Source organism: Malurus melanocephalus, unplaced genomic scaffold (assembly GCF_030028575.1).
Source record: "Malurus melanocephalus ecotype Western Australia unplaced genomic scaffold, MMel_1.1 scaffold_247, whole genome shotgun sequence".
Classification (NCBI taxonomy): Eukaryota; Metazoa; Chordata; class Aves; order Passeriformes; family Maluridae; genus Malurus; species Malurus melanocephalus.
In genome coordinates this window covers 285,118-299,196 of record NW_026623479.1, presented here as the reverse complement: position 1 = coordinate 299,196, position 14,079 = coordinate 285,118, and the positions used below count along the sequence as shown (strand labels likewise).

The window sequence follows — 14,079 nt, the reverse complement described above, 5'->3', positions numbered from 1 at the left end:
CTAGAAATTGAGAATTAATGCTGAAGCTCATGAGAGTGCTYAGAACCAGTGTGCAGCACTTGGTAAATAAAATGCCAAATGACCTCTTAAACATAATGCACAAAGCATACTCTGCTCCTGCTGTAAGTGAGCTTACAGTGCAGAGGCAGCAGGTAAAATACTGCTGCTTGGCATATATAGAATATTTCCCTTCAACCTAACTGGAAAATAGAGCGCAAGCCAATGGTTGATTTAATTTAGTCTGAACTGATAAGGAAAGAGCCCCAAGGCTGGGCGTGGACAGCTCTGAACTGGCACTGGGCCACAGAGCMATTCCTGAGATGTCACAATTGAAATCCAGTATATTTGAGCAGTCACCCAGTGACTCTTCAGAGCCGGTGTCTGAACCAAAACATCCCTCTCAATTCAGCCAGCTCTTCACTGTCAATTATTAGCACCTCTGTACTTCCTCTCATAAAATCATCGTCATATTTCTCATACAGTAAGAATTTAATAGGCCAAGTACTGAACAGACTGTTCAGGCTTTTCATTGGTCTAATATTCTGCTTTTGCATAGAGTGGTATTTATATAAACACAGAGTTAAGCATGTCCATAAAAAAAWGAATATACAGTACCAGACAAATCGATGACTCCTTCTAAATTCCCCTTTGTGTTTTACTGGCAGGAAGGAAATGTGTACTGTGGATTGAAGACTTGTSCCAAATTAACTTGCTCTTTCCCAGTTTCTGTTCCGGAGTCCTGCTGCCCAGTTTGCAGAGGTAAGTTCAAGCACAGCCGCAGAGGGACAAGCTCTGAATTTACTCTTTCCCCTTTCAGAGCCTTGTCTGTGTGCCAGCACTGTCACTCAGGACACTGTCTCCAAGTTTCCCATGTAATTACAATCCAGTGCATGCTGGGAAATTACCTTTCRAGTGCCAGAAAAGTAACATCACTACCTTTGTTTTCCTAAATTGAAACAAGGAGAGAATGCACTGATGATAGAGCTGCATTMCCATAATGAGGTAAATGAAGGCTTCAAATGATTGAAGTTGCTGCCATTACTCTGGGTTGAGAAGCTGTGTAATAAAAGATGAGCTTCTATCTGACTAGTTACCAGACCTACTCAAGCTGTGCAAGACACGAGAATTTCAATTCAGAGGCAAGGGCAATTAYTCTAATTTAAATTAGGTGTCAGACAATACTCAGGTGACTTCAGTATTTTACTTGCAATTGCATTTTAGATCTTGGACACACAGGAAACTTGATTCTAGGGGCCTTCCCAGTCTTTCTGAATGTCTAAACCTAACTGTCTATCTAAAAGCCTGTGGAAATACCTGAGAATTTCTAAATGTATTTAATTTCACAATTAGTGTTACAGCACTTGAATCACCACTTCCAGRGTATCTAAGCATCTATGACCTGTTCTCAAAGATGCAAATAAGCCCCTAAAGTTACCTATGCTTGATAGCAGTCAGGATGCATTGAAAAACTCTCCTGCTTGCACCTTTGTGCTGCTGTATTCTTTTGAGAGTCTGYGTGTTTGAACTCAGTACTATTGCATGGTRAAAATAAGCAGTATTAYATAGTTGGTTGTATAATTTTCMCTGYGGTGCARGAACCATGAAGCGTAGTTCCATGGCCCCTGACCTGAGGAGTTGACTGAGTGCACACACTGGGCCAAAAGCTCTGAGCAGGGGAGGGCTGAGCCAGYGAGAAGGTACCTGAGAGTGCATCAGTGCTGATAAAGCAGCAGGATGCAGAGAGCACCGCACTGTTTGAAGGAACAGGATCCTGCACAGAAGCTGTGTAGTCCCATCAGTGCAGCTGGCTGTCAAAGCTGCATGTCCCTGGGGACATGCAGTGATAATTAACTTCTGTGTGGCACCATGGAGGACCTGAGCTGATCTCTCAGGAGAACAATGCTCTGTGCTGCATGAACACATCCCCTCAGACAGAACAAGGATGAGGATCTCTCTGCTGTGCTCCTTGGCATAGAAATCGTTCTTTGCTTTTTGCTGTTTGCCATGCTGCTCCACAGTATCTTTACAAATCTTGAAACGTTTTGCCAACTGAAACTGCAAAGCCACCTGATCTCAAGCAAGCAAAGKGACAGTCCTGTTCCCAGGATGAAATACAGAGATATAGTGTTTTATATGTAATACACTGACAGTTAATTAAAGTAAATCGTTGTTAATCATCTCTTGTCAGATAGCTATTTGAGCAGTATTTGAAACCAGCCTCTTCCAGTTACAAAAATCAATCTGACTTTCAAAGTACAAAGTATCAGACATAGCTATGCTGTAAACCAGCCTGATACTGGAGAAATCAGTAACTTCAGACACAGTCACTAATGAGAAAACAGTTCATTAGCATTTCTGTATGAGAGGTGAGATTACATCAGATTACGTACTAGAGGCGACCCACTGTCTGCACTGATGCAGGGCTATTTAAATCTATTCTCCTGTCTACTGCTCTTATTTAAAAATGTTAAAATTATAATTTATCTCATAATCTGCCATGTCCCTTTCAATATGGCAGAAGCTCTTTTATCTCTCCTCTGTGATTTCTATGAAATGCAAACCTAAACAAAACATTTGCAAAGATCTAGCACAGCTCATGGGGAGGAAACTATGAGTCAGTTTCTGCTGCCTGCATGGCCAAATATATTAATATTGAAATTTCCTGATTTTCATATCCCTTCCTCTAGCATTGACTAGATCCTAAATACAGCTGTAAAGCCAGGTGAGACTTTTCCCCTCTGTATCTCCCAAGGTGTTGCACAGTTACTCCTCTAACTGATTCTGCTCTGCTTCATGCACAGGAGATGGAGAATTATCCTGGGAACATTCTGATGGAGACATCTTCCGGCAGCCAGCCAACAGGGAAGCTGTAAGTGGGACCTACAGTTTAAAGATACACTTTCTCACTGTGCTGTGCATGGCAATGCATTGGGAAAAAAAAGAGAAAAGGATGATAATGGGTCTGAATAACTAACTACTGCCTCATCCTAGGTTCGGTGAATCTAGCCCAAAATAGGTTTCTTTCACTCAACCTGAATTCTTGAATAAAGCTGAATTAGAAACTATCAGGAGCTTCTCCAGACTCTGGATTTGATTTTTGATGTATGTGCTCTATAAGAATAAAATTTGACAGTATTTCRTCTGCTATGCAAGAATTGCTTTTAAATAATAATTGCAAATACTTGCTTCCCAGTTCCCATACACACATATATATTTACTTTAGGGCTTCATTGTCTCTGGTGCTAAGAGTATCCATTAATTTACTGTTCAAGAGATGATTTTTATAACAGCATTTGGATAGAATCTGAARGACTTTTAAGCATTAGGTGCACTACCTAAATATATGAACCAGCAGATCTTTGGATGAGTGGGAAGAATMATGTCTTACAAAATAACAGCTGTAATATGAAGCCTTCAGGTTCATGGGCATTTTGGAAAATGATTCTCTGAAAAGAAACAGTGTTTTTGCTCTAGAAAACTTGCTGTGCACTACTACTACTATTAGTGCTACTGCTGCTACTACTAGTACTACTACTGCTATTGCTTTTAGTCCAGCAGTTCTTGTTCCCCTTGTTCACTGGAATGAGACATTTACTCTCCTTCTCTCTTTCTGTCCCCAAACAGAGACACTCATACCATCGCTCCCACTATGACCTGTCACCCAGCTCTGCCAGGCAGGTCATCAACATTCCACGATTTCCCAATGCCAGGAGTAACCGTGGAGTCCTGCCTGACCCTCAGCAGGCCTCAGGAACAATTGTACAAATTGTCATCAACAACAAGCATAAGCACGGACGAGGTAAAGCAAGCACTTCTTACAGTATTGCTCTGGGTCAGGAATCAATCACTTACTGCTCAAAAAGACCTCTCAAAATACACAGCAGAATCTAGAAAATGCACATCTATATTGAGAAATTCAATGCAAATCAGAGAGGCAAAAGCAATAAGCTATTGAGGATATGAAATTCCTTCTTGACTGAGATTGATTGTGCCTACACATACAACAGTGCATTTCACTCTGCAAAGGCAGTGTTGCTCTCTGAGTTCCTTTGTAGGATTGTGYTCCATAACTCTGAGAGCTCATGCAGTGGCTACCAGGGAAGTGAGTCCTTTGTGCACAAAGGATGCCATGATGCCTTTAGATTCATTAACTTGTTCACACAGCGACTTCTCCTGGAGGAAATTGTGGTTATTTTCTTTACATTCTCTCCTATTTTGTAACTCTTATAGCTGTAAACAGCTTATATTTCAACTGCCCTACAAATCTCAGACCATAAAGTTTTGCCACAGTGTCAAGAAGTTTTCTGCCTCCAAGACTTAGCAAATTATTCTATGAAATTTAGCCTCATGTCTTCCTCTACCTTAAACTAGTTACCTGAGACAGGGGGATGCAAGGGATGCTTTTCCTCCCCTGTGACTAATACAAGAGGCAGAGTAGGCAATTAGCTTGCACTGGATGCCTGAGCTGTGGAGAGGCAAATTTAATCAATGTAATGGATCTCACTCTAAGAATCATTTAGTGCCATCTGCTAACAGAATATAGGACATGCTACATTTTGGGGACAGCAGAATTTTGAGCCCATGTGGCAAACAATACTGAAGTCATATTCCTCATGCACAACAGGAAGGACAAAAATAAAGGGGAAATACCAGTTCACCAGTTAGTGGGACAAGAGGTTTTGTAGAGTAAAAAAGGTGGAATGTTCAGTTCCCACAGGGGGTGTACCTCAGTGAACAGAGGTCTGCAGGARCAGGCCTAGGAAGCTATAAAAGAAATAGCTGTAAAAACACATGCTCAGAAGAGCATCTATCCACAAATACCAGTCAGCATGCACTTAGAAACTACCCACAAAGAGTTAAAGTCCCTTGTATTAGGGCCAACTAATCTTTTAAGGTATTAACTAACAGAAGGAATGTTGGCTATAGGATCTTTATTATCCACCTGAACAAGCATGAAAAAGCATTCAGATCATGCCAGTGTTTTATGCTGAATCTAGGAGCAGGAATCTCCACGCAGTGCAATGTCTTTGACATGTAATTCACACATGAAGACATCATCAAAGCAGTTTCTAACTGACTTGTTTCAGCAAATAAAGAGCATACAGACGAACAGCATATTTCTGGATGMGGTATAACTTCAGACACTCACTGCTTGGAGAGTGTCTGAGAGATCCCCAAATGGAAACAGAAATGCTGACAATGTGTTTTCTTTTGTTCCTGTGCAATTTACAAGTGCTTTATTAATTAATGCACATGTCCCTTGAGACACATTTCAACAAGTTAAAAAATACACAACAATTCTCAACATGCAAATACTGTGCAGTTGTATGGATACAGATTTATCATTCTGAACATGAAGAGCACTAAAAATGAGGTAATTAGAAGTTAATTGCTATTATTTGGCTTCTACTAGAGGCTTCATCTGCTACCTCAGAGTATTTATTTAATTGTTCYGTGTAAAACAACCCTTAAAAGACAGAGAATATGTATCCACACAACGTCATGTATTATCTCTTCCCCTRTCAGGGAGAACTCATGAAGTACTTATGTCCATAAAGGATCTGCAGAACTCTGGCTGGGGGAAAAGAAGTCCATATAAGCACAGAAACTAGCAATAATATGCTATTTAAGCATGTAAGAAACCTACTAAGCAGCTGAGTACTTACCAGCTTTTTTCATTTATTGTTTTTTTCTCTCATCTTTTTAGTATACAAGTAGAACTTTGCTTTTATTTGAGAAACAAAACTGTTTCCTACCTCTAAAGAAAACCTCAGATCTTAAGAAAGAGTTAAAAAGTAGCAAATTATAAACCAAATGATAGCATAAGCTCATGAAAGACATTGCAAAAAACACTCCCCATAAATCTCAGTAACTCTAGTAAAGTATAAGCCAGTTGGTTACATCTGTTACCAGTTAGATATAAATTTCAGATTACAGATAAAAATTAAATTGCTTTTGAAAGTTACAGGCAAAATAGGAACATATTTTACAAATAAAAACATTAATAAAAATGATGGCATATTAGAAGAATTGGAAATATTTACAACATATCCCAGCTTCACTTTTGTTGCTTTTAGAAATCAGGCGGTGCCCTTTCTTTCACCTTGTTAGGATTAGTTTGCATTTTTCTTTGTGTTTATAAAATATTTAAAAAGAAAGAAGTAGGATTTATAGGACAAATGCAAACACGGTGTAAAGTGATATAATTCCCATCAACTGCTGGGTGACCCAAAGTGGCTTCTACCAGGCATGGATTTTTCCACTCWCTTTGTGTCAGCTGTATTTCTCTGACTCCCAGGGGCTCTGATGAATAAATATTCTGAAGTTCTTAGAAGCTGTTGGAATGAAATTTCAGTCCCATATGCATCTTTTCATGTTAATGTTTCTTCTCATGTTAATGTTTTCAAACGATTCCAAAAGCCAAATGACTTTATATAGCTATCRACATATATATTTCCACAAAGGAATTAAACTTCATTTTGCAAGTATCCTGTGGTTTGTTYTGTGTGCCACGTAGCAGAACTCTAATGCAGAAGCAATAAAAGGYCCAGGTGGCACTAATCCATCCAGCTGATAGCATGGCTCTCACTGCAAAGGTTGTGCTCAGCTCATGGCTGGAGCTGTGCAGATGACTCAGTAGCATTAACAGAACCTGTCATCTGCTAATTYAATTCAAATGCAGCCAAAGCCACTGCAGCAGCCTGTGTCCTGTGTGTGGACTGAGAGCACAGGGGGAAGGAGTGAGTTTTATAAGCTGGTTAATGCACAACTCATGTGCATGAACTGGGGGGAGCTATTCAGACACTTGACTCAGCCACCTTTGCTGTTTTCCTCCAAACATAATGGACATCAGTCAGCAGAGTTGGAATCAAGGCAAAACTCAGGAAAGGGTGACCATGGGCTCAGACTCATTGCAAGTAAAGGAGCTCCAAGTTAAAATTAACAAGTGGAGAAATTGGCCTGACATGCTAACAGATGATGTATGGAGACACTGCTTTGAACAAATGTGCATGAATCAAATTAATATTTATAGATAGGTAGCCAGTGAACATACCTTTTCCAGATGAACTTTTTCTTCTTTTTCTTTTTTCTTTGTAGTTTGTGTTTCAAATGGCAAAACATACTCGCATGGTGAATCTTGGCATCCCMATCTCCGGGCCTTTGGAATCGTAGAGTGTGTGTTGTGCACCTGCAACATCACCAAACAAGAATGTAAGAAAATTCACTGTCCAGAACAATATCCCTGCAAATACCCTCAGAAAGTAGAAGGAAAATGCTGTAAAGTCTGTCCAGGTAAAACAAAGTTGAATCACAGACCACCTTTTTGCTGTGCATGTTAAAGGGCTTKGCTGAAGCCTCCTGATCACAATAAGCTCTGATGTGAACAGCAGCAGCTCTGCCATGTTCCAATTTGTGTGTGCAGAGGTCCTGGTGTGCAGAGCTCTCCTGCTGCTGCTCCTCACACAGGGGACATGCTGCTGGCACGTGTCCTCATCAGTCACTGCCTTTGTCTCTGCTSTTAACACGGCTTCCTGATGCTCATTTCCAAAGAGAGTATTACAGAAATGTATACAGAAAGTTCATTATTGCCAAAAGACTCCCATCCTTCCCTCACCACAGTGCCCACAGAGCCTTCAAATCATTTTCTAGCTAGGGAAATCCACGTGGAGATAATATCATTTCTGCTTTCTAAAATGTACCAAAAGGATTCAAAACTCTGATTRGTGTCAGTTACATAACTTAATCCTTAAAATAAATACTAACTTATCACCGATTTAGCATTGTTTCTATGCTGCATTAATGATAAAACTTACGTAGACATTACTAAAATAAATGCCTACAGCTAGTGAAAAACCTGCTAAAAAGATTGTGCTGATGGTTTGCCAAATGACAAGCCATGTTTCATGAGATACAAAAGGTAAAGAAATGTCCAGTTCCCTTATGTGCCTTTAAACAGTTCCCATATGTACCCTTTTGTGTTTTTGTTTGGTGATGCACTGGGCAAGAATACTCTGAGGAAATGAGTTGCTCAGCCATATGTGGAAACCTTCATAGAAGCTTCTCTTGCTGCTCTTCCCAGTAGGGAAAAAACACTATGCAGTGGCAGTAGGCAAGCAAAACCTGTCAACAAAACCTGTCAACAAAACCTGGCAAACAGGCTTCAATCGAAAAATTAATGGCAGAAAGGAAGTTACCACCTTGTTTTTTGAGATACTATGTGCCCATTTTTAAGAAAGCTGAACGTCATCCTGCAGTCTGTCTTGTATGTGTGGAGATGTATTAATTATTAGGTGTTTCCACAAACAGTGGTCTGAGCCTCGAAGTTGCATCATCTCTCTTACATCTTGTCCAATTTCCAAWTGCAAATAAAATAATTACAATTTCTACTTAGGTAGAAATTTCTACAACTTTATCAGGTGGGCAAGAGATAATGTGTGCTGTGGCTGGCTCGGGTTTTCACTAGCCACATGGCTGCTGCTGAGCAAAATGCAAACCTCAGAGATTCTTTACCACTGCAAAATATTAATTTGGGTCTCTTCACTCTAACCAACCACCAGTTTTCATTTAGTTATTTAATTTCCCCGAGATGATTTCAAATATGCTTGAAACGTGGACAACAGGTTCAAAAATTGTGAGAAGTCTCCCAGACCAGTTGTTGTACACAGCTCATTTCCTGAGGAGACTGGATTACAAGTGTAAATACTGTCTTGCCACCATGGACAGGCCACCAGAACTGGCAGAGCAGAACACTGTTAAGTGTCTGTGTTAATAGCTGTAGATTGATTTCTGTGGCTGTACAAATGAAAATTCTACTTTCAAACTAACCATGCTTGGCTATTGATGCCAAGTAAGTTCTGRAGGACTTGTTTATAGCTGTAGTATGTATTCTTTGTTTTTTTAAACAGAAGATGTGCCAAGTCAAACCTTTGACAACAAAGATTACTTCTGTGGGAAAGAGACATTTCCTGTCTATGAATCCGTTTTCACAGASGAAGGAGAAACCATCAGGAAAATTGCAATAGAGATTGAAAAGCCACCTCAAATAGAAATACATGTATGGACAATTAGAAAAGGTGAGTTGAGCATGTTCTTTCTTTAAACAGTGAATCATCTTCCATTAAAATCCCAGGACAGTTTACAGATCCAAGCATTTTGAGACTGCTGTTCTTTTGGCTCTTTAGGATATCCCTATTATAGCCACTTCCAACATACTCAAGTTTTTCTGTACAAAACCCACTAGAAACACACACAAAGCTGTAGTTCAGCAAACTCCTACCCTTCATTGGGAGCAAAAAGCAAAAGAAAAAGTTTTCAGTAATACTCTGTGTAATTTATTGCAGAGAAATGTGTAGTAGGATTTGAATCAAGTGTGTGGAGTCTCTTCCTTAGGATAGACCAAAACACTTTCCATTGAAATCGGTCTACCTTATCTGCCCTAGTGATGCTACACCCATGRTGGTATAAAATATGGGAAAAAATATGTTAAGATGGAAACAATCTCTTTTACTAGGCTAACTGGTAAAATTAGCATAAAATAGAGAAGCATTCAGAAGCCCAAGCACTGCACATTGTGAACTTCTAGTGTCCTAAAAATTATCTTCAGCCTCATAAAAATCCTCTCTATCTACTTTAAACAAAAAGTGTATTATCCTCATAGGAAACCCTCACAGAGTGCACCCCTTTACATGGAAATGATACATCTCTAGATGCTTTAAAGGAGAAAGCCAAGGTCAAAGTGGGAGCAGAAAATAAGTCACAGAGCATTGGAAGGCTCACAGCTACCCTGTGTGTTAAGAAGCCACAAAGCCTCATAATGATTTGGCAGTCTTGTTGCCTGCTGGCTCAAAATGGTATCTGACCACAAAATGATACTGTTTTTCTCCAAGTCACTGGGATTTTTGGCTTCTGTTATAATCTTAATTTACTCACAATAAGGAAGAATTCAGCTATTTTGGAAAAGAATTGGCTAATTCTCACWCCCCTCACAAACTCACTCCAATCCCAGTTTCACCGGAGGATTTAGAGGGGAATAGTAAAAAAATAGGGGGGTGGAAAACCAGAATTTAAAAAAGAATAGACGGAAAAATGTACAAAAATGCAGGACAGCACTCTAGATTTACAATAATGGGCACATTTCCAGTAACATGCACTTCTCATTTCTTTGCTGAAGGGATTCTACGTCACTTCTATGTTGAAAAACTGTCCAAGAGAGAATTTGAAGAACTTCCTTACTTCAAGTTGATAACAAGGACAACCCTTAGTAAGTAAAATTCTGACCTATTGAGGTTTATACTCTCCTTGTAATCATAGCTGTGAAAAACATTCACTGTTACTGGGCACCGTCAAATGGATGTACTAAATTTTCCTTTAGTACATGATCACAATATTATATAAGTTTAAGTAATCAAAATACAGAATTTTAAATATAGATGCATTAACAGTAGTTCATGTCCATGCTGTCTTAGTCTCTTGTGTTTTGATAAAGTACAATATAGGGTCTTTTCTGCCCATGTTACCACAAGTCTGAAATATGACTAATGTCATCAGAGCAGCACAATCTGGATTTATTTATGTAACATGTCAAGTGATCCCAGTGTTTTAGAAAGTGATTTAGAAGGGAAAAAATTTTAGATATAATTAAAGGAGTTCTACATACACCTATGTTATATTTGAAAGATTACTTTCCTATGTTCTTAACAATATCTTCATTATTAAAATATGTTTTATGGAAGGGCATGTACTTTTTGTATCACTCTTGATTGAATTTGGTTTTGGTATTTCATCCAGTTTGGGATTGTGACAGTAGTTAATTAGTGAACTACTAATTCATCTAATTTACTAGCTGAATTAAGATATGGATAATTTGAATTACTAGTTCTTTTTTTCTATAATTTTTTCCTAGTTAAATAAAGAAGTCTTTTTCCCAGAAATAATACATTCTTAATAGTACAGACCTATTGAGGTGCAGATATGTTTTCATTTAAAATATTCCCTAATTTTTTGCTGCAAGCCTTCCGTAAGCTTGTCACTGTTACCTGTAATGTAGTATTCTAGTTACCAGGACAGCATGCATTTCTATTAACATTATCACAAATGTGTAGAAATATTAATATCCATCATACACAAAGGTAAGGAGAGTTTACAGCACATAAAACATTTAGCTGTGTTGCTTCCCAGCTTTTTAATACTTTGTTTTACCAGGGTATCCAGTGCCATAAATGGTTGAATAAATAGAGCCAACTTACAGGACTACTTAATTAAAGAAAATAATAATATTCTGATCCATATTTATTTTTTTAACAATGTTATTTTGCATGGAATATGTTACRTGGTTGTAAGATGCTTTGAATATTTTCCATGGGAGGATTGGACATTCCCTCTTTGACAATCTGAATCAGTYGGTTTGCAGAGTGCTTGTAAATGTCTTCAAAATCCCTGTGCCCTTTTCTAAGAGAATCTCTGTCTCCTTTGTGTTTTTGTTTTCAGGCCAGTGGAAAATATTTAGCGAGGGAGAAGCTCAGATCAGCCAAATGTGTGAAAGCAGAGTGTGCAGGACTGAGCTCGAGGATTTGGTAAAGGTTTTGTACCTTGAAAAGTCTGAAAAGGGTCACTGTTAAAGGAGACAGCACTGGAGGGAGAAAAACAAGAAAACTTATGAAAACTTGGATCTGCAGCTGGACTGCAGGATTATTTTGCTTAAGTCAACAGTTGCCCTAAACCCCAAAACTATAATGCAGTAATTATTCACATCATGCACAGCAAATGTGCTGCTTTATGTGTAGTGGTCTGTGTTCAAATATCTCCTCCAAAAGACTAGAAGGCTCTGTACTAATGGTGGGGGAAGAAGAAAGAGAGACTGTGCTTTCCCAGAGTTGTATTTCTTTACAAGTTAAAAAGAGAAAACAGAACATTTTTACTATTATTATTTGGCAAGTTATGCAAACTAATGAAAGGAAGGACACCCAATAAATGTGCAGGAGCTATGGAGAGCATTATATCCKGAGCTGAAGTTTTACCATTTCTGGTGTTGAAATGACTCATGGATTTCTTATAGTGATGGAGTTAAAATACAAGTGATACAATACTCATATTGGAGACATAAAAACAGATTTAAACAAACTCCTTAGCAGCCTGCCTTTGGGATGATGTCTTGTAGTTGAGCAAACAAAGTCCATAAACTGAACAGCAGGTGTTAGTGGCAATCRCTATATTTTTGTAGCAATTGGAGCAAATGTTCACTTTTAAGTGGTTTTCACTGTTTCCTCCACCCACTTCTCTAAAAGTGTTAGCTCCCTATCACAGCCCTAATAACTTCATTYTTCTGGGCCCTGTTTACACATGGTCTTGGCTGGTAAATCACCTTCTAAAGTGGCATGGCAGAGGGTGRTGAAGTACTTGCAGTATTTTCAAAACACCTAAAGCATTGAAACTGACAATTAATAATGCCTTAAAAGTTGTGACAAAAGTTTATTTATTTGCTCTAATTTGTTACAAATATAATCTGTATTTTTCTGAGGGTGACCTCTCAATTGTGACCTCTCAATTCTCACCTTTCAAGGACAGCTCTCTCTTATGACAAACACTAAACAGCTATAGGCTTGCAGAGCACAACAAGCAACTGCTTGTTGGGACAACTGTTATCTYTGGGAAAAAAACCAAATCTGAGAGATTCTGTTAAATTTAGTATAGCATGTCTGCAGTGTGTTTAAAAGAGGTGACTCTCATCTGCACAATAATTGTAACAATTTAAAAATTGTTTTCACCAAAATCCTGCACTGCCCTGGCTGCAGTGTTGGATTAAATCCCAAGATGCGAGTGAYTCTGCCTGCTTTTGCTCCCATTTTCTACTCCACAAGCAGACAGGAACACGGCTGTTTAAACACATGCTAGGAAACAAAGCTTTATGGAAATGGCCTGAGCCAGGGCCTGGGGCTTCACAGGGAGTGAAGAACACTGGTGATGAACCAAYACTGACAGCGAGGATTTTGAGGTTTGTCATTCCACCAGTGACAGCACTCCAGGGTGTCCCCATTCCTAAAGGGATGAAGGTGGGAGAGAGGTTGGTATGGAATGCCAAAAGCCCATTGAGRCAGAGCTTCACCATCATGAGGGGATCCTTGGCTTGGGCAGCAGACCCTGCAGTCTCCAGCAGCAGTGCAGGCTTCAGGACCAGGCTTCCCTAGGGCACCCTGTCTGTGCTGCCTGAGCCTCGGGGGGAGTGGGATGCAGGGCTTCTCAGTGAAGAGGAGCAAGTGAGCAGAACAGACATGAAGGTGAAGGAAAGGCTGAAGGGGATTAGGAGAAAACACAGGGTGATCTCAGCACCACCCTGCTGTCCCTAGGCATGGMCAGAGAGCAGATAAGATTTGGGAATTCTGGTCATTTGGAAGTACAGCARGCTGAAATGCAGGAACACCTGGCTAAGACAAGTCCTCTATTACTGTTCATTAAAAGAAGAGCTAAGTGAACTGTCACACCACCTTTCTGGGGACTTCCCTAAGTCCATAAGTAGCTTCCATAAGTCCCACCCTGGTGTTTGGATGTAGCATATCCAAACCAAGGCCCTAAGACCTCACTGCACCAGASCTGCAGTGTAACTGTAGAAGAAGCAGCTTGGCATGAGCAGCACTGATTGCACATGGCATCTGCTGAGTTAAAATGTGCTGCAGAACTGTAAAATTTTTTATGCATCTTTAGGAAGAGGTTCTGAGGAACTGTAGTGTTTTGGTGAGAAGACCAGCAGTTGATTTCTCACCTAACAGGCATTGTCTGTTTGTAGCAGTAGCTGGTGAAAAAAGGACTAAGTGGAAAGTGTACAGTGTTTGTMATTTTTTATGAAGAAGGCAACCTGCTTTTTGTATTTGTGACAGGACTGGTGGAATCCAGATTGTATATTTATTTTATAATAAACACTTCTTAAGAAAAGCAAAAAACAATCATAAGCATCATTTAGTAAAATGCAGTGTTGCATTTTTCCAGTTTCTGRTCACTTAAGACAACAAAATACACAATGTCATGTTTTGCATCCTCTTCATGAGATGTATGTCTGTTAYGGTACTTATTTATGTACTTGTTGTA

General features: G+C 39.3%; 2 protein-coding genes across 3 annotated transcripts in view; one reads left to right on the top strand and one right to left on the bottom strand.

The window, feature by feature from the left end:
* Window positions 1–7,118, bottom strand: part of PAK3 (p21 (RAC1) activated kinase 3) — a 179,768-nt gene extending 172,650 nt beyond the window's left edge. The window contains exon 1 of the mRNA XM_057375376.1: window positions 7,055–7,118. The gene's annotated coding sequence lies outside the window, so the exon portion shown is untranslated. The remainder of the gene's footprint in view (window positions 1–7,054) is intronic.
* CHRDL1 (chordin like 1) overlaps window positions 1–13,186 on the top strand; it is a 36,920-nt gene extending 23,734 nt beyond the window's left edge. For both annotated transcript variants that reach the window (XM_057375384.1, XM_057375383.1), the window contains exons 6-12: window positions 666–759; window positions 2,802–2,869; window positions 3,625–3,799; window positions 7,099–7,293; window positions 8,907–9,074; window positions 10,172–10,261; window positions 11,488–13,186. In XM_057375384.1, coding sequence (XP_057231367.1) covers window positions 666–759; window positions 2,802–2,869; window positions 3,625–3,799; window positions 7,099–7,293; window positions 8,907–9,074; window positions 10,172–10,261; window positions 11,488–11,618 — 921 coding nt within the window. In that variant the 3' untranslated portion in view covers window positions 11,619–13,186. The remainder of the gene's footprint in view (window positions 1–665; window positions 760–2,801; window positions 2,870–3,624; window positions 3,800–7,098; window positions 7,294–8,906; window positions 9,075–10,171; window positions 10,262–11,487) is intronic.
* The last annotated feature ends 893 nt before the right edge of the window (window positions 13,187–14,079 follow it).